This window comes from Falco cherrug, chromosome 5 (genome assembly GCF_023634085.1).
Source record: "Falco cherrug isolate bFalChe1 chromosome 5, bFalChe1.pri, whole genome shotgun sequence".
Taxonomy (NCBI): domain Eukaryota; kingdom Metazoa; phylum Chordata; class Aves; order Falconiformes; family Falconidae; genus Falco; species Falco cherrug.
In genome coordinates, this window is record NC_073701.1 from 50,205,529 (window position 1) to 50,226,532 (window position 21,004).

General features: G+C 40.7%; 1 protein-coding gene across 1 annotated transcript in view; it reads left to right on the forward strand.

Annotated features, from left to right (window-relative positions):
- PDZRN4 (PDZ domain containing ring finger 4) overlaps positions 1–21,004 on the forward strand; it is a 251,411-nt gene that overhangs the window by 193,903 nt on the left and 36,504 nt on the right. The window contains exons 4-5 of the mRNA XM_055712621.1: positions 11,617–11,870; positions 13,388–13,490. Of these exons, the coding sequence (XP_055568596.1) occupies positions 11,617–11,870; positions 13,388–13,490 (357 nt within the window). The remainder of the gene's footprint in view (positions 1–11,616; positions 11,871–13,387; positions 13,491–21,004) is intronic.

Below are 21,004 nucleotides of genomic sequence, written 5' to 3' on the forward strand. Positions count from 1 at the left end.
GTTCGCTGTGCTCCAAGATGTGGTTTGTCCTCTTGGCTGCCAGGGCACACAGCTGACTCATACTGAGTCTGCTGTCAACCAGCATCCCCAGATCCCGCTCTGCAGAGCTGCCCACTGGCCACATCCTCTCCCAATTTATATTTGTGCCCAGCGTAGTAATTTTATGTTTTTCCACAGTTTCTTGCCTCCCACTGAAGAAGGTTGCAGAAGTCAGTGTAAATAAACACTATAAGGCAGAAGTCATGGTAAGATGGCAAATACGGCATTTTAAAATCTGCCAGTGAGATTTAATTAAGAAGTTCAGTTGAGAAGCATTACCTTCCAGTGTTGTTGATTTTGGTGAAATGACTTCATTTGTTCAGGAGCTTGTTTTTACAAACACTATGTTTTTAAAGCTTATTAAAAGCATTTCTAGACAGCCCGCTGTTACTCAATCATTCTTTATAAGCACATATAGAATTTATATCTCCTTTTATAAAATAATCCCGTGTATATAATCTGTATATCACCAGCAGGAATTCATGTGCACCTAACACTTCTCTTTTAATATGTAAAGTAAAAAATAAAGTGCATTATTTCTTCTTTCACTGATATCTACCTTCTGCTTTTATGAAATATCATATTAATTAAAAAAAGAAAAACTCATTTAAAAGCACTTTATTCCTGAGAAAAAACAAAGATGATATCACCCTTGTCCTGTTATCCCACAGTGTACCATGGTTAAAGTATTTTCATTGTCTAGACCATAAACTTTATTTTCAAGCATGTCTATTTTAATTCATGTCCCCATATAATTCGCTGTCTAAATTCTCAGCACAGATGTATAATCATTATTTTTACTGCATCAATATCTAGAAGGCTCTGTGGTGCTCGATACTGTATAACCAAAAAACCACGGTCCTTGCACCTAGGCAGTTTTTTATAAATACGTAAGTATAGGAGGTATAAAGTGTGGATTGCAGTATTTTTTTCAGTGTTTTAATTGAATTGTTCATGCTGCTTTTGCATAAGGTTATCAAAAGCCTGTCAGATAATCTCATTACATATTAAAGGATAATTCTGTTGCTCGGAACAGAGTGAGTTATTCTGTGGCTGATGTTAAAAGGTCTTTTCTGCTCTGTATGCTAAACCGCACCATCTGATGTCAGCACATGGCAACTGAAAGCAGCGAGACCTGCCCACATGTATCCAAAGGCCAGGTTTTTGTCTGAATAGTTAACACAGAGATTCTTCAAAATTTCCTCGAGGATCTGTGATATTTTTAGTATTGCAAGGCAATGGTACAGATCTGATTCATTCAGCATATTCAGTTGCCAGTGGACTGCACAGCCTTGGCTACCAGCCGTGTGTAAGCTCCCTGCTGTTCTTTTCAGCCATTTGGTCCTTAGCAGCCTTGCCATGCCTTGGAGGGCTGGAACAGCAGCTCTGACAGGGTCTGGCCATACATACAGAAATGCCTGGGAAAAGGAAACTGGTGAGCATCGTGTGAATTTCTGTGGTAATTGTCGTTTACTGATTTTTTGACAGTTGCAGAAACAAGCCAGTTACTTCATTCTTCCCTGAAGCCAGTATGAGGGGCTTCACCTGTAGACTTCATGCAGGGGAAGGTTCCCTTTGCACGTGTGACATGCTAAAGCCGTACAGGAGTGTCTGCTGATGCTGACACTGCAGAGACCAAACCCAATAAGATAAAAGTCAAAGGAGCAAGAGAAGGCTAAAGGGGGGGAAGCCAAAGAGGCAAATGGAATAAAACAGAGGAAGGAAGTGGTGGCGGAAGGCAGAGATACGGAGAGAGGAAGGAGAGAGACATTCCAGAAGGAAGAACAGACATGGAAACACTGTGACATAAATAGCAGCTGTAATTGATTTTCAGCCAGGAAGGAGCTGCAGCTCTTACTGCTGAAGACATGTACACCGCCATGGTGCTGTATAAATAAGATAGAATTAAGCTGGCCATAGTGTTCACATCCCTTAACATTTTTCCTGCTAGGAATGAATGCGGCAATTGAACTTCAGAAATTAAAAACTTAAAATACTTCTATGTCAGTGCAGTAAGCCACCACTCAGTAGAAAATAAAGTAATCCTACGTGACTAAGTAGACTTTAAAGGAGGATCAAAGTAGGAGAGAGAGAAGCAAAAGGGAAGAAACAGACACAAAGATGTTTCGTAAGATCCCTTTTCCATGCATCTACATGTAGTTTCTTTTGTGTTCATTTTGTGTAACTAAATGTGTATAAGCATGCTATCGTAAATATTACCTGCTGTCTTGATGTTCAAATAGAAATTGTTGCTAAGCTTTCCTAAAAGATACAGGGAACTTTCTGGTGCAAAAGCATCTGATGGACTTTTGAATGGCAGGTAAGGCCTCTTTGCTGACTTCATTTTATCAAATGAGTGGTTCCTCTGAGTTCATGTTTTCTTCTTTGAAAAAGAGATCAGGGAAATTGCCATATGCCATGTTCCAGAATCAGGATGAAGTTAAACTTCATTGTAATCTGTTGCTGTGTCAGCCCCCATGGTTGAGTGAATCTAAATACATGTGAGTTTGTCAAAAGTATTTTTTAAATGTGTAGTCCTTTGAAAAGTTGGAAGGAATTTTTTCATGTGCTATTAAGCCAAAAATAATTGCCAGTATGCTGTTTCTGGAGTACAGCCATGAAAATCAATGGAGAACAACAGTGTCAAATTGGTGTTAAGGCAGCATGAGAGAAGAATGGAAAAATAATGAAAGGGACCCTCCAAGTTTTATTTCAGGAGATAAGATGCCTTTTGTATTCCTTCAAGATGAAAATTAAAACAGATACACAGTAAAAAATAAATGTTGAAGTAGAGTCTGTTGTACGTTCATTAAAGAAAAGCAAGCGCAGGTGCTTTTAGGGAGCACTCTAACCTTAGCACTTGATGTCGTTGGCACCCCAGCAGGACACCGGGTTCAGCTAGATGTGTGGCAGCAACCAGGAACTGGCCAGGGTTTCAGCTGAGGCTGGGACCAGGCTCAGGGCTCTGATATTGGGTTTAGCATTGCTGCTGTTTTGCAGTGTGAAATGCTGGCACATGGAGCACCCTCTTGGCCAAGGCAAAACTACTTACCAGAGAGGCTGGAGGCAGTGTGCTGTCAGCTGCTCTTCTCTGGAGCTCTGTAAGAGCCAGCCCAGTGCACTGGTGCTTACTGGTGAACATGTTGGCAGAAACGTGCTGTCTTGCTGGCGCAAAGATTGCTGTGCACAGGGGAAGCAGGCTCCTGGTGCTGGCACTGCAGTCAGGGGCAAGGCGGTGAGACCTGGCCAGCTGCCTGCACTGCCACAACTGTCTGTTCTGCTTCTGCACAGCTGGAGCAGGCAGGGGTTAGTCCTCAACTCTGGGAGAGCTCTAGCTCTTGCTGTGCTACTTTAAATTGAATTTAAAAATAAAAAATAAAATCTGCCTTGTGCTTAACTGCATGCCTTAAATGGAGAATTTTAATAATGTGCCAACAGCAGCAGTTTAGAGTATCTTACTGAGGAAAAGGTCACTGTGCCCATAAGTTATCCTAGCATTTGATCAGTGGACTCTTTTCCAAAGACTTTAAGTCTCATTATTCACTGCTTATAAAGTCACTTGAGATATAAAAAGTCTTTTTATAGTAATGAAAGGACTCCCACAATTAGCCAGAAGGCAGCCATCTATCTTTTTAAACTACTCGGATTAGAGGAGACCAGGAGTTTCAGGCGTATGTACGTGGATGAATTGTTATGACAGTGATAAGTGTAACATTCATGTGGTGGTGCCGGCTGTAAGTGACTTCATGGAGGGCTGGGTGGCTGGTTTTTTTTTCAGAAGTGAAAGAGAGAATTTTTTTGCTAGTGAAATGTAGAATATGATTCCCTAAAAAGGAGAAAAGTGACTACACATTATTTACAGGGTCCTGAAATCTGCCATTCAGCATCCATTTTTCTTTGGGAACTGCAGATGATGAAAGAATGTCATTAATTTCATGTCCTAAAACTTTAATGGCAAGTAGAGAAAAATACATACCCTGGTAGAGAAATTGGAGAGAGAGCTCGTGGTAGAGCAGAAATACCATGAAGTTCAGGGAAGAATACAGCATTCAGTGCGGGGGCTTAGAGATAAAAATTATGTGTTCTGAGCACACACATTGGCCTTTGATTGTACTTTTCCCCACCATCAAAGGGTTGCTGTATGTGGTAGATCTTATGAGAGATTTATATAATGTCCTATCCACAAATACAAAAAGTTTTCAATGATTAATATAATAAATGATGGTGTAATTCTATAAAAAATTAACATATTTTATGCATGCCACTTCTAGTTTAGTCTTTATTGCCCTCAGACAGAATCCTAATATCATCAGAAAAACTGTTTGTCAATATTAAAAGCAATTTACATAGTAAATACACTCCAGCCTTGTTACATCACCATCTGGGTTGACTGAGCACTCGTGTTGGTACCAGGAGGTGCTGGTGAAGGCAAACCTCACGAGTTTTCAGCCTGTCCAGCTGTCACCATGGGAGGGTGACAAGTGCCAGCATTTCCACCCTGTGGGAAGGAAACAGGTTCAGTGAGAGAGCAGCAGGAGGTCTTTGTGGAGAAGGGCTCAATAATGGAAAGTTGGAAGGTGCTGGAATGGGCAGGTGTGAGAGAAAGAAGACCCCAGGGGAGCAAAGAAGGGTCTGCACTGAAAGAAAAAAGCAGAGTGAGAAGAGCAGACAGCCGAAGAGGAGACATGAGAGGCAGCAGAGCAAGAGAGAGGAGAATGAGGCTGGGAATACCAGCTGGAAGAGGATGCAAGAAAGATGGCCGTAGCAACTAGTAACAAGTCTTCTGGGCAGATTGAAGGAGTCAGAAAAGGAGAATAACAGCTGCTTGCAAGTGCATGTCTACCAGCACTTGTCTCTGGACAGCTCACTATGAAACTAACGCAGTAATTCTTACATTTAATTTGGTGTTTTCATTCTATTCACAAACCAAGAGAACTGAAGATAACACAAACCAAAAGAAATGCAGATAAGAGTATGTTCTCTCTTTCAAAACTCAAGTGAATCTTTTCTGAGCTGTTGCTGTGCTTTCTGAATTGTGCTTTCGAAGCTGAGCTTTGAGTTGTTCTGATGTTGTTGAACATCAGTACTAAAGGTCTTGAAAGGATCTTTGTGAGATGTGTGTTGCTCTAACACACAGTGAGGAGGTGGAGCGAGTGTTCTCCAGTTATGCAGACTGCCAAGCTTCATGTTATGAAGTGCAGGAATTCAGGTCACATTTTGGCCACAGGTTAAAACTGCTAACTCAGTAGTGCTTTTAAACTTGTTGGAGTGGGCGTAGTTATCCTGGAGGAGTGAATTGTAGCACCCAAGTGTTTTTCTGAAATATGTCCCAAGGTGAGGGCACAGATCCACAAAGAGACTTTAGGCATGGAAATATCAGGTGTCTCCCAGGGTGGACTTTTCCATACACTGTCAGAGGAGACTGAAAAATCAAAGGCATTTGTGGTTAATGATGGTTGTGCCTAACCTAGCCAGCTGGAATCAGGCTATAGATGTGCATCTAAAACACCACACTTTTCCTATACTCAACACCTTAAATGCTATTAGGCAATCAATAGATTTTAGATTTGAAACCCCAAACTTCCTCTTAAAGGTCTTCAGTGATTTCTTTGCTTACAATGGACTTGACTTTTCTTTCAAAACATGTAGCATAGTTCTGCACACAAAGTCTTGGGAGACAGTTCTTATAGTAGTGGTTTTGTTTTAGTATAGGGATGACTGGGTAGAGAAGACAAAATCATGAAGGAAAAAGTGCTAAACTAGAGTTTGTATTTGTTGGAGAACCCAAGTTGCACAAGCACTTCTGTACTAGTTACCTTGCTCACTACTTTGCTGTAATTTACTGCAGTTGTGATGAGAACTATTTCTCCATTCCCTGTACGTCTACTTAGGGCACTTTTTCCAATCCAGTTTAAAAATCTTTTGAATTCCCTGTGATGCCTTGTTAGAAAATACTTCCAGGCAGTGTCCAGCTCTTTTCTGGGGTCTTTTGGGGTTGTGTCATGTCCTTCATAGAGAAGAGCTGCAGCTGTCAGACCTGCCCACAGATGCACTGATTGTGGTGGACAACTCTGACAAAATGAAGCATCGTCTTGAGGTCAGCTGAAAGAAGGGTGCTTTTTTCTGACAGCTGCTGTTTAGATAATCAAAATTGCCGAGAAGTCACTGTGTTGTCTCCCTCTGGAAGGAAGCTTTACAGAGTGGAAATAGGTATATTTCTATGTTTTCCCACCTTTTGTAGCATTTATTTTGTCTTGCTTAGATTAAGGCTTAATCATAGGCTTTTCAGCCCCAGTAGATTTCTGCTAAATACTGGGAAATACAAGTGATGCTGGTTATGCACGGGAAGATGCACAGAAGGCATTGCTTAAGTCTGTTCAGTATTATTGAAACAGCTACACAAACTATCAAACAAGACAAACCCCAGCTCTACAGGTAATGGAGGTGTAATTCTCATTACAAGCCTGTGGTTCAGCTTGAGGGAAGCAGACAGAGCCTTTGTGTTCGGTGGTTTATGTAGCTTTTAGGAGAGATGACAAGATTCCATGGTCAGGGCAAGAAAGGCTCAAATGGGAACAAGCATTGCTTAACTCATCTGGCTAAGGAAGATGAAATATCGTTAACCAGCATAACAAAAGTCATCCCTTTACTGAACCTGCACACACCCTGGCTGAGATAGTGATATCGGGTAATGGCTGAATTTGCTAGCTTTCAGATTAACTTGATGAAGGAATGCAGCTTAGTACTGAACTGTAACCTAAAAGGTAAGCATGTTGGATGCCCTTTCTGTAGATGAGCTATCACATCTGTGTTGACAGAAGAGCTGTGCTGTCCTCTCCAGCACACGTGTCACTGGTGGCTCACATGTCCTGTGCCCCACTATCCTGCCTGGAAAGCCTTACAGCTGGTGGCCCTCAGCAGTGGAAGTTTTCTAGAGTCTGTATGTGCCAAAAGCTGTAAGTCTGGGAAGAAGGTGGTAAGTTTTTGTTATTTTTCTGTGGCTTGCCGTTAGGGAGGGATCAAATTCCTGACTTAAAGAAAGACTGGTCACGCTAAGGGACGGTGTTTGATCCTTTGTCCCAGTTTGCCATCTAAGGATGCACCCAGGGTGTGGTAGCCTGAATGTGCTTGGGGTGAGGAATTGGAGGTGAAGAGACTACTGTGACAAGAGCAGATTTAGCACCTGTCAGGTCAGAGGCATCTTCTGTATGGGTGTTGAAATCTCCTAGGACGGTGAGCCTTGTGTGAACTCTATCATCATGTCAGACAGCATATCTGTCATTTTGCTGGGAAACCCTTGTGTCTGGACATCTCTGCTCTAGCAGAACACTCCAGTTATTCTTCCCGTTGCCTTTACTGATTAAATGGAGAGTCTCCAAGGATTTTACATCAGCAGAGCTGATCTTAAATTTCAACTTGCATATGCCAGGTATTTGCTGAGGATGGGAGGTTGCCTCATGAGCTGCTAATGTGACACCTTTTATGACGGTTGCGTTCACATGACAACACATCTTTTTTTCCTTTTTTTCCCTTTTCCCTTTTCCTGCTTTTCCCTTTTCTCTCAATATGGAGGAAGTAAAGATTACAGGAAACATACCAGCATTTCTGGCCCTCTTGATGATAAAATTGTGGCCAGCGTTAAAAGAAATTACCAAGAGCAGAAAAGTGTCCGAAGACAAGGCTATTTCATTTCTCAGTCTGATTTTTCTTTTTTTTTCTTTTTTTTTTTAAGAGCTCAAAGTGTGAGGATAATGTAGCCACTATTTTCCTACATCATTTTTTTATAGTCACTGTTTTGTTTTATACTCCTGTCCCTCCTTCCTTCTCTGCTGTCACCTCTGTGTGAGTGGGAATAAGACTATATACAGTGGGTCTGGCATTAGAAGTGGCAGTTGGCCAATGTCAGTTGATTTGTGCATGAAAGACAAAGCCTGTTTGCTTGTTTATTTTCTCACACTGATGGAGTTTTGCATGTAGCTGGATTTAGAGCAAGAATCCAAAGGGGGTGGCCAGGATCCAGGCAGTGGCCACCAGTCACTCTGGGGGAGACGTTGACAAGTGGCCCAGACTTTGCAGTGTGTCCTAAAGCAGGGGAACAGTGTTCATTAAACACAAGCTTAATCAAACAGGGCAGGAGGGTGGTTTACATGAGAAAAGATATATTCTTTACTTAACATTCACAACTTGCTTGTGGATTAATTAGCCCATCTGCTACAACAAATGTATTCCCATGTCTTTGTGTTGACTGTTAAAAGTGACTGATTTCTCTACCCACTTAAAATAGTACCCTGGATTCCACTGAAAGTAACCTTTCTGAGGCAAGGAATTTATTTAATCATCCACTAAGAACCTGTAAGTGGCTTGCTGTAAATAAGTGCTCAGCTGTCTACGGCTCCCAGGGTAACTATATGTGAGCGTTAAGTTTGGGGATAATGCAGGAGGCAGAAAACCCTTAAAGAAGCTATGTGAAGAGAGCTTCCAGCCCCATCTGTAGTATTGGCTTTAAGTTTTAAAATAAATTCTTCTTTCGCAGCCCCAAGTGGGCAGGACAGCTGCCAGCATAGAGTAATTCAGCTATAGATTTTCTTCTGAGAAAGGCAGTATTCATAAATTAGGTGACCTTTATGCAGCTCAACAAAGTGTGTTGATGATCTTCAAGTGACAATTTAAACAAGTACTGGGTGTCCGAAGTGCTTGTATTTCATCAGAAACCAACATAAAGGATGGAATGTTTTTAAAGTGTTTAAATTAAATAGTTATTTAAATGAAAATAGAGGTCAGCCATAGGTTCCCAGGATAAATTAAAATGTGTATCTTTTGTGTTTTTTCACACCCACATGATTTTAAAATATTATTATTCTTTAGAAATAAAATTTGCATGTAAATGGCATTGTTGTGAATTTTTGCCTATTTCCTCAAAGTGATAAGTATTGACTGATGTGAATAAACAGAGCTTCTGGTTTTCCAAAAAAATCTAATAATATGTTTTGTATGCTATCCAAATATCTTTTTGCTTTGCTGATGCAGATCTGTGATAAAATGGTTAGCTTACGCCAAAAGCTGTGTGGTTCAGCTGGGATACAGAAGGATTGCATGTTTTATACTTTAATAGGGGGGGAAATTGATACAGAGCTATGTGATATTTGTTCCCAAGCATTTGCTTTTGGGAGAAACACCATACAGTTATACGAAACGTAAAAAGTTTTAAAAGGGTTTTGGGAGGCAGGAGAGTAATTTTTCTGTTCCGAGGGCTTTAGGAATGAGAGTTACTCAGAGGGCCTGTAGGACACTCTTGTTACAAACCCTGCAGAAACTGTGGAATATTGTTTCCATGATAGGGTCTGAGTTAGAAGCAATAATGAAGTGGAGCCTGCAACTGAAGAGTGACTAGAAGACCCAGGCTCAAAGCTTTATCTCTAATTGCCTCTGTTTGATGGGGCTGAGTCTGAACATCCTGGCAGTGTAACTCGTGCTATTGGAGAGGATTTGCAGAAGCTTGCTCCTTAGGGAAATTTTTTTTTTCTTGTAACATAACTTGTTCTTTGACTGTTCTGGCCCTTCCTCTGATATACCATTGGTATTTTTCCATGTAACTTAAACTAACATAACCTAAGGTTGTAAACTGATGGATGATAATGTAAGCAAAAAAATCCTAACCTTTTTGGATTCGATCATCAGAGAAGCCATACAGATGCATTAAACTCAGATGACCAAGCTAATTGCTCTTCATATTACTTGATCACAGTCTAGGCTGCAGTGGTATGCTACTTCTGGGGATCCCAGGCATTCAGCACAGGGAAGTTTGAGTTTTTTTATGTATAGAAATCTGTTCAAATGACTTCTAGCCTTCACATCACCATGTAGCATCAGCGTTAACTAGAAACATCAACTGACCTTTGCATTGGTGTGTTTATTTTGTGTGTCCTCGTGAGTAACGTGGCTATGAAACACTGCTGCTTTGGAAGTTGTGTCAGAGGAAAGCTTGTTCTACCTTGTACTCGAGCATGTACTCTGGAAATGTATTGAGTTGATATATACATGTAATTAATGGTCAAAAGTATCATAGCCATCCACATAAATAGGACTGTGGTTACATGTTTTGCCTCAAATGTGACATTTTTAATTGCAAATGCTTCTCCTGACAAGCTTAAAAATATTACTGAAGGCTGCTAAACGGCTCTTTTGAGTTTGCTGGTATTGTTATTGTTCATGTATTTCCTTTTTTTACAAGAAAGTTGCAGGAATTTCTTGAATGAAAGAGTGATGTGACAAAGAATCTTTGGTTTCAAACAGTACTTTCAGGCATTGGGGAAAAGTCCGTTGTGAGGTCTGTCCCATTTCTGGGGAGGGTTTAGACTTTGTTTGTTAAGCCGAAGTTTTGTGACTTCATTGTGTTTACAACAAAGTTAATTTGTGCATGAATTTGCAGTACAATCCTATTTATGATTTGCTGCCAGTGTAGAGATTTTCCCAGGGATATAAATATTAACCAGGTTTTGGTACCCTTCAGATATTCATATTTCTTACTAGAAAACCCTGCATTTCTACCCCAGCACAGGACCATCTCATCTCCACAGCAGCTCACAACAGTTAAGTCCTGGAGGGCAGTTAACAGCAGTCCCATTGCTCTGGAAACAGCAGAATGGTACTTTCTGTGTAAGGATGTCACACAGCCCCTGTGTCCAAGGGGTTAGCTACTGACTGCCATTGACAAATTACCCCTCACATTTTCTAGTGGGCTGGTACTAGGGAATTTTGCTCTAAACACCTGAATTCATATGAATTTAGCACCACCCAGCCTTGCAGTTACCTTTTTTAATACCCTAAGGCTTCATCGAGACTGGGAGGAATTTGCTGCTTTGCCTGTAGCAGAGAGGAACCTTGCCACAGTCTTCTAGTTTTGCCAAGCTGTGCTGCATTTGCAGCATAGTTTTCTGCTTTATTATTCATCTGTTCATAGCAAATTATTTCTTCAGTTTGTTTGCTTTAGATTTCTTTCTCCTTAAAAGAGCAGCAGCTGACTGAGCTAGTCAAATCTTCCTATCTTTGGTCTTAATGACTGTATAATGGCCATAGCAGATAAGTGACAAAACATTGAAAATTGGCCTTGTTTCTTTTTAGACAACAGAGACATGTTTATTGACATCTGCATTAATAACAATGCTGTGCCAAAAATCCTTTAAAACAGTTGCATGCCACAGAAAATGCTGAAATTGAGAATTAAAGGCACCACTCCTTTTTTATTGGTATTTTATAAGGTAAATAAAATAGTGTGACAGAAAGAATTTTAAATGTCGGGGTTTAATACTTCAGTTTCTTTGCTGTGTTCAGATTCTGTTGGGACAGTTATGGAAGAGTTCAAAACATTTCTAACTTCTAGCAAAGATGGAAAAATTTATTCATCTTCCCAGCTCTGTCTTCCCTCTTACATGTATGCCAAAATATGGTCCAGTCAATGTCAGCATGTAGCTTGATGTACTACGCAAATAATTAATCACCATATATTTTACACCCATTTTCTCATGCTGCCTTTTCTTTTGCGAGTAACCATTGGTATATTTTTCTGTTTTTCTCTAGGTCAATGGGAAGGACCTCTCCAAGGCCACTCATGAAGAGGCAGTGGAAGCTTTTCGCAATGCCAAGGAGCCAATTGTAGTTCAGGTTTTACGACGAGCCCCAATTAGCAAAGCTCATGGCAGCTCTCAGGATGTTCGGCTTGTGGATGCCAGCACTCAGACTGACATCACTTTCGAGCACATTATGGCTCTGGCCAAACTAAGGCCTTCCACACCGCCAGTTCCTGATATCTGTCCTTTTCTACTTTCAGACAGGTATGGTCTATCTTCTCCTGATGATTACCTGTGGGATTGAGGTATTGCAATTGAAGGCTTGCAGCCTTCTCTTGAAAAAGTCTCAGGAACACTTTAAATAACTTGTTGATAACCACTGTCCCATTCAGGCTTCAGTGATGTTTTCCTAAACTCTGCTCATGGATTAGAGCACAGGAAAGAATCTTGGCCATGTTTACTTTGTGTTCATGTGTTTGTTCATCCAAAGCTAAGACCTAGTCAAGAAGAACACTTCTGAGTTCTGAAGTACCAAAAAGGCTTTTTCAAGCCTAGAAAGAGCTGTCTTGTTGCTTTCTGTTCTTCCAAATTTTGTACCAAAAAATCAAGGAGACAAATTACTTAATTCAAAGGTCCCTTTATCAAAAGCAAAACAACTCCAAAAATGTAAAGATCAAAAGTACAATTTTTGTACCAATGACACCTGTCATATGGCAAATGACATGAATTACATTATCCCTCAGTGGAATTCTTTGAAACTGAACTGAATGCAAACACAAGCAGGTGACCCTTGCCCTCTGTCTGTAGCCAGCAAAAACTACAATAGCCCTAGAGCCTTTCCACTGACTTCCTCACCTGCCACACATCTCTGCAGAATTGATGCTAATGGGGAACATACCACTTTTGATTTTGATGTAGCTCCATTTTTAGAAGTTGAAGAAGCTGGGTAGATGATTATCTCAGAAAGAAGTTGCCGGCCAAGTGCTGGATTGAGCCTACCACTTACAGCTGCACAGCTAGGAACACAATATGTGTATATTTTTGAATTGTTACTGGATACTACTAAACTATGTGCTGCTGTAATTGAACTTCCCATGCCCTTAGCATGGGGAAAAAAATTTTACCATTGCTAAGGTAGATGCACACTCAGTGCTGTGTGGCTGGGATCCAGCCCTAGGTTTAAGGCTGTACCTAAGTGCACATTGTAAAGACCTCATTCTTTGTGCTCCAAACCCATTTAACAGTGCAGTTTACTGACATTTTTAAAATGTGCAGTTGCTCAAATGCACTTCACCGTTCTGTAGTCACTTTAACAGAAGAGGATAATGCAAGTTGTTTGATGCAAGTTCTTGAACAATTTGTGAGCCTGTGTGTGTTGTAGATTGTGGACGTTCAAGACTTTATAACCAGATAATTAGTGAGTTGCCCCTGGCCATGACACAGTACATGAATCTGGAGTTAGGTACCTTTATGAGCATAAGGAATGCCAAATTGTCACAATTAATAATTTGGCCCAAACCAGACTTTTTTAAGAAATCACCCTGTGTAAATCTGCCTAAAGAAGAACCAACAAAATGAACTCAGACAGAGTATGAGCTTTTGAAAAAAAAAAACCAGCCTGTGCTACTTCTTGGTACATTTCCTTTCAGGCTGTCAGGCCATTCAGAGTAACATTGCAGAGGTGAGAAAAAAGCAGAGAAGTGGGATTTTTTTAATCACATTTTAATTTAAAAAAACCTATTGTCTCATCTACTGATGTTGTACTGCTTTGTTCCACATAGCTGCCATTCTCTTCACCCAGTGGAGCATGAATTTTATGAAGGTAATGAGTATCTTTCCAGCCTGCCTGGTGATGCAGATAGAACAGAGGACTTTGAGTATGAGGTAAGATCTCTGGCACACTGCAGCTTCTCTTTCTGTTAATACAGGTACGGTATTTGCGCAGCTGATAGCAGGCTCCTCTGAGAAAAGTAAGAGGGGGAATACTGCTTTAAAAATAGACACCAAAGACTGTTTTATGTTATATGTGTGTAATGTCACAGGCTTTACTGGGGTTAGGCTACACATGTGAAACGTGAAAGCAAAATTCTGCAGTACGTGGCTACATACAAGTCCAGGAGGCTTATTAAATATGTTCCATCTTTGTACAGTGGACACTATAACTCAGATTTTTTGCTTTTGCAGTTTTAACACTTTAAGGCAAGCCTTTCCAAAATTAAAAATGGTAACTGGAAACTTAATTGGTTCCCCCCCTCCCTAATTTTAAGATTTAATTTGCCTTGTAGCTCATGCCTTAGAGATCAGTCTTCCAGATACTTTACTGTGTACTTGAGTGTTTGTAAGATCAGGCTAAAACTTAGAAAATTAGTATAATTTCTATTACTTGCTCTCTGATAGTTGACATTGAAAGTATTGCAATTATAAGAAATTGTGCTCTGTACCACAAATCTCCCTTTGCTGTTAATGCAGTGTACTCTACAGTGACAAGAGTGGATTATTTCTCAGTCACTGGAAAATCATTATGTGAGGCTTCCCAACATATTAACATGATTGGTGATGTTCATCTTCATTAGGTTTTCATTTCAATATCTAAATTGTCTTCTTGTAGGCCAGTCATTAGCTTCTCATGTTTTCCACTGTCATCCAGTTACAAAATATTTGTAGGGACAGGCATAAGAAACAGATGGTTCTTTTTATTATTAAACAGTGCTTTGCACAAGTTCAAGTTACTGTATTTTAAATAAGAGTGATTATAAATAATTAAATATGTCTAATACAAGATTAAAAATATCCTGTCCTCCTGTTTGCTTTACCTTAAGAAACCTTTCTAAAGGTTTCGTATAACTGGTTGACATTTGGAAATGAAATGAATGGCAAAAGCTTTGGCAAATATGCCGTGTGTTCACTTTTATCATGTCTTTAGCAGCTAAGATGCTCTATTGCAAGTTCAGCTCATTGTTCGTTTCTTCTAGCAGCCTGGGGAATCTAAGTTCCCAGGAAGCAGAAAAATCAAATAATAATCTACTTAGTGAATCTCAATCAGAACAAGCAAACTTTTATTTGAACTCCTCAAAAAATCGTTGCTAGGGATTAGTGAAATCATTATTTCTTCCCAGTTGGGTTTTGGTGTGATATCTCACAGCACAAGAGTCTCAGAGCTTAAGTTCTATTTTGAGTCCCCATGTGTAATATAATAATAAATTTCTCTGTCAAGTTTGTTTATAGTACTTCTTCCTTAAATGTAATATAAACTATTTTTCTAATAATATTTAAATAAATTGGTAATGTAGGTATCTAGAAAGAATATTAAAAAAAAGTAAGATAAAAATATTTTTCACACTTCAGTCAGAATATCACTGAAATACTAAAATACAGTTTTTAAAGAGTCTACCTGGTGGAATCAAGTTAGGACCATTGTTAATCCCTAATAATGGCTGACCTAAGTATTGTGACAAAGGCAAATGTTTGGGCAGGTTCTCAGTTGTCTGTAATCTCTTCTAATCACACCATCATAGTCATTAATTTGCTGTCAGCTGTGATTCAGTTGCCCAAGGCAAATTCACTGAGTGATTGTTTCATGTGAAATTTAAACAGGGAAAGAACTGTCTAGCTTCCTTTGAGAAGATTATTTTCTACTAAATGTGCAAGTTTTGAAGGAGAAACAAGAACATCTCAGAGCTTTTAAGTAGCAGAGCTCTAAACATGAAAGGCATTCCCAAATTTTAGGTCCATATGGTAATATTATGATTTAGGTTACTCATTGGTTGTATTATCTGTTATTTCAGGTCCTTATAAAACATTATTAAGCTCCCTTGCTGTAACTAGGTAGCTGGAAGACTTGAGAGCATTGTCCCCAGAGATATATATCTCCATCCAAAAAAGTCTCATAAAGGACGGAGTCAAAAGGGATGTACTAGCTGCTGTTGACAGTCCAGGGGAGAAGCAGCAGGACAGCGAGTGGAGCAGAGGCTGTGGTCCAATGCTGTCAAGGTCTCAACAGTAGTATTGGTTTAGGTGTACCCTGCTGTGGCCACTCAGTCTTGCGCTAGCCCTGATGTTTTCTAGCCCCTTAGTTATGCCAACATTACTTTCTGTAAAACAGATGTGAGAAGTAATCCAATACTTTCTAAAATCAAATTTTTAGAGGGGTTGTTTTTAACCTAGCCCAGCTGCCCAAACTCATTTCCAGCATAGCTCCACAAGTTGCTGTGGGAAGCAGCATTCAGGGAAGGAAAAAATGCTCAAGCACTTGGGAAAACAAGTTAAAATCAACATCGTCCATCCACCATCTAAGGGTGAAAGGAGCAAGAAGAGAGAGTGCAGAAGCTCTGCTCATGCCACCCTACGGGCTGCAGAATGGGTGGAAGAAGCACAAAGCATTCTCTGTCTCCCACCATTTGATTTCTCCTGTATTCAGGGGAAAGACGTTTATTGTTATTACCATTCTTTCTGTAGGAGGAGGATTGTATCAGTGCTCCCTGATTTTACCATATATATTTTTTTTTAACAACTCTCTGGTGTGAACCTTAGTGAATCATCTAATGTGAACAATGTAATGTAAACCTTAGTGGTGTTCTTTAGGGGTCAGTGTTAGGACTGGTACTGCTTAACATCTTTGTCAGCAACACGGACAGTGGTATTGAGTGCACCTTCAGCAAGTCTGCCAACGACACCCAGCTGTGTGGTGCAGTCAACAGGCTGGAGGGCCGGGATGCCATCCAGGGGGGCCTTAACGGGCTTGAGAGGTGGGCCTGTGCAAACCTTATGAAGTTCAGAAAGGCCAACTGCAATGTCCTGAACATGGGTCGGGGCAATCCCAAGCACAAATACAGGCTGGGTGGAAAATGGATTGAGAGCAGTCCTGAGGAGAAAGACTTGGGGGTGTTGATGAAAAACTCAACATGATGCACCGGCCTTGTGCATTTGCAGCCCAGAAAGCCAACCGTATCCTGGGCTGCATCACAAGAATGTCCAGCAGGTCAAGGGAGGTGATTCTTCTCATCTACTCTGCTCTCATGAGACACCACCTGGAGCAGAGTTTGGATCTGAGGCCCCCAGCATAAGAAGGACATGGATTTGTTGGAGCAAGTCCAGAGGAGGGCCACAAAGATGGTCAGAGGGCTGGAGCACCTCCCCTCTGAAGACAGGCTGAGAGTTGGGGTTGTTCAACCCAGAGAAGAGAAGACTTCAGGGAGACCTTATAGCAGCCTTCCAGTACCTAAAGGGGGCCTACAGGAAAGCTAGAGAGGGACTTTTGACAAGGGCCTGTAATGATAGGACAGAGGGAATGGCTTTAAACTGAAAGAGGGCAGATTGAGATTAGATATTAGTAAGAAATTTTTTCTATGGTGGTCATGAGCCACTGGGATAGTTTGCCCAGAGAAGTTGTGGATGCCCCATCCCTGGAAGTGTTCAAGGCCAGGCTGGATGGGGCTTTGAGCAATCTGGTCTAGTGGAAGGTGTCCTTGCCCATGGCAGGGGGGTTGGAACTAGATGATCTTTAAGATGCCTTCCAACCGAAACCATTCTATGATGTTTTCTGTGATTCTATGATTCTGTGATTCTAATCACACATAGCAAAAAACCTAGCTGGTATCAGGAGTGGGGTCCAGTTTCCAAGCTGTACATTAGCATTCCTGTTGTACTAAAATGATACAGATAAGCAGCTGACAGGTCTCTGTGGTAAACTTAGTAATTTTATATGGATTCAAAGCCAAACCTGGAGATTTCAGAAAAGGACTGAAACAACATAGTGAGCAGAAAAGAACTAGAACACCACCTCATTTATTTCCTAGAAATGGTTTGTGAAGAATACATCAGTTCTGAGACACAAATACGAAATACTCAGACAAATCAGGAAGTAAGAAAATAAGATGACTAGCAACTGATGTGCTGTAAACAAGAAAGTTTTCCAAGAAAGGGAATGTCCTGGAAAGCTTTGATCATCTTGGAACTTGCTTACAGATATCTGCTGGCATTGAAGTACCTGAGTTGCCACCACAAGAAACAAACAGGAGGATCACACATGATAGCCAGCACTGGGGATATGGACTTACACTTGCCAATGGATTTGGTAGGATTAGACACTTACAAGACTCTTCTCCATTTGTAAGCTTGAAAAACCCAGTGGGTTGTGCTCAGATTGTCATACCACAATGAACTCAAGTATAAGCCAATTCTCCCTGGGAGGCTCATTAGGCTCCATACAGTACCATACTTTAAACAAATGGCTGGGAAGATGACAAAGCTGGGAGATTGCTGATAGCCAGCTTGAGCATTCTTATGTTGCTCCTGCAAAACTTGTCCTAAAAGGAAGCCGAATTGTTGATAGATATTGAGACAGGGGTCAGAGCCACCATCAGTCAGTGTCGGGGGGAAGAGATCAAAAGATTTGCAATGTTGGCATAGCCAGATAGTCATGAGGACTTTTAAGATAAAGCAGGAATTGACCAGTTTGTAAATGCTCAGTTGGACTTGCAGTTGGTATCACTGAAAGAGAGCCAAAAATACTCAGGACAAATCCACCCAGTCTGGCTGTGAGCGGCTGTTGCGCTGCTGGAATTATGTCATGTGATGAGTATATGTCACACTCTGTGGTACCAGTGAAGTGAAAGGAATAAAAGCATCACAGCTCCCAGGAAATCTGTGTTAAACATGACTCTAAAATTTGTCCTTGTGAGAGGAACAGAACTGGTGCTGGGGAGGAGTAAATAAGCTAATGGACATGCACTTCTTTAATAACATTTCTGAACCTACTATCCAGGAGAGAGAAACATTATATACTTGGTTTGGAACATCAGCAGTAATACAGAAATTAATGGGACAAAGTCACTTAAATGGTGGAACAGTGAAAAAAAGGTAAAAAAAACCCACTCAAATAATGTTGTAAAGACAAACCTGGATGAAAGAAAGCATCACAGATGTCTGGTCCTATGTATTCAGTCTGAGGAGACTGCCTTTCAGTAAGAGCAGCAGAAGAAAATAGGATGTTACAAGCAGGCACAAGCAGGTGGTGTCATTTAGTCAACAGGTCCAAGGGCAGAGACCTTCATACCATCTATGTATTGAAGTAGCTTTTGAGCAAAAGCAAATTGGGAAGTGATTGGTTTCTGCTGTGAGTGCAAATATCTCTGGGGAATTACAGCTTTTAAAATCTTGTATATCTGAGATAGGAAAAGATTCTTATTTCTAGCTGAAAGCTTCTTACAAACAGCAAAAGTAGACATCCTTGAGCGGGAATAGCAGTGGGTGGAGGTAACTTGTTGCATATATGAGGAAGAACAGTGTCTTGGTTTAACTCTAGCTGGCAGCTAAGCACCATGCAGCCATTCACTCACTCCCCCCACAGTTGGGTGGGGCTGAGGATTGGAAGAGTAAAAGTGAGAAAACTCATGTTTTGAGATAAAGACAGTTTAATAGGTAAAGTAAAAGCCACGCACACAAGCAAAGCAAAACAAGGAATCCATTCACTACTTCCCATGGGCAGGCAGGTGTTCAGCCATCTCCAGGAAAGCAGGGCTCCATCAGTCATAGCAGTTACTTGGGAAGACAAACACCATAATGCTGAATGTCCTCCCCTTCCTTCTTCTTCCCCCAGTTTATACATACTCAGCATGACGTTATATGGCATGGAATATCTCTTCGGCTAGTTCAGTTCAGCTGCCCTGGCTGTGTTCCCTCCCAATTTCTTGTGCCCCTCCAGCCCTCTCGCTGGCAGGGCCCAAGAAACTGAAAAGTTCTTGACCTAATATAAACATTACCCAGCAACAACTAAAAATGTCAGTTTGCTGTCAACATTGTTCTCACCAAATCCAAAACACAGCACTGCACCAGCTACTAAGAAGAAAATTAACTCTATGCCAGCTGAACAGGACAAGTAGGCTGAAGTTTGCTTTCAGAATTGAGGAATTTTTGTTGGAGTGAGGTTGAGTGTTAGTTGATGTGAATGTGCGGAGACCAACGTAATTGCCTAAAAGACTTCCCAGCTCTGATTTGTTCTCATTTCTAGGCAAGTGATTGCTTCAATACAATGACATAGTTGGCAGGAGCCTGGAAAACCACATCAATGGTACACCATGCCAGGATTAGCATTTTCAGAGTGAAAAAGGCAGAGTGGCAGCCATTGTGTTAGCCTGCCTGTATCTGATGACTCTGGTTTTAATGTATGCAAATGCTAGTGCTGACAGATTGAGGCAGGATTAAAACCAGTACCTGGGAGAAGTTGTGAAGGGTTGAGTTGACCGTGTATGAAAATGTAAGGTACTCTGATGCTTTTCACTTCAGGTCTTAGAAACCATTTTTCTTTATTTTACCTTTTTGCTTCTTTATTTTACCTTTTTGCTCAGGAAGTTAGTGCATGTCAGTAGATCAACAGACAACCACATGAGGCATGTACAGGTGAAATCTTTCTGTGGCCAGTTTGTATGAAGCTTTTTGTGTCCAAACAATTAAAGGATCAGAGGTCCTGCAGGGAACAGCACCCACAAAAGGGCACAGTATTTTGAGAAAAATCCATGTGAGATTTCTCCCACCTGATGCTTCTGTGAAACTTGAAGCGTGAGCTAGAAACTACACACATACCGTTTTGGTTCCTCCTGTGCTCTGGAAAATAGGACTTCTGGAAATTAGAAGATTTGTATGAAAGTTGCTTTACTCTATTATCAGTATCTCTTCCTAAGTGGAGCAACCTCTAGTGCTCTGAGGGCTGGTTCATACCTCAGGGCAAAAATGAATAGTCTTAAGTTCATGTTCTGCTTTTTAGACCCAAGGGACAGATTTTCAGTCAGAATAAGGAAATAAATGTGTGTGTATGTGTGTTGAATATAAGTGCTAATTTATGGTAATGCACAGTCGTTCATTTTAAATGTTTTGATAAGTATTTGCACTCACAAGTCTGTTAACTGTAAATGTAGATTAGTCCTTTAAGTTTACCACTGGCCTGATCCACACCCGCTGAAATTGCTAAGTTTTCCTGTTGACCTGAGCATTTTTGGATCAGATGCTGTCAGCTGTTCACACAAATTACTAAAAATAGGCCTTGAAGAGAAAAAAGCTAGAAAGCTTTGAGAACTGGCCATGAGTAAGGTTTTGTGTAGACCTCCTCTCACTGAACATTTAAAATCCCTGTAGGAGACAATTTTATCCTATTGTCTTCATTTCTCTTTCTGTATCTGAGCATTGCAGCAGATGCAATAGAGCAGTAGCGCAATGGCCTGCTCTTCCAGTAACACTCGTCCCATCATGATGAGGGAAGGTGTTTCAGGTGCAAATTCAGATTTCCGTTTTCTGTGATGTAACGCTTTTGGTGTTTGATTTTATTGATATTTTTTCCTTAGAACAAAAAAGGGAGTGATTTTGTTCAGATTAGCAGTCAGAGTGAGGCTGTTTATCTGAATAAA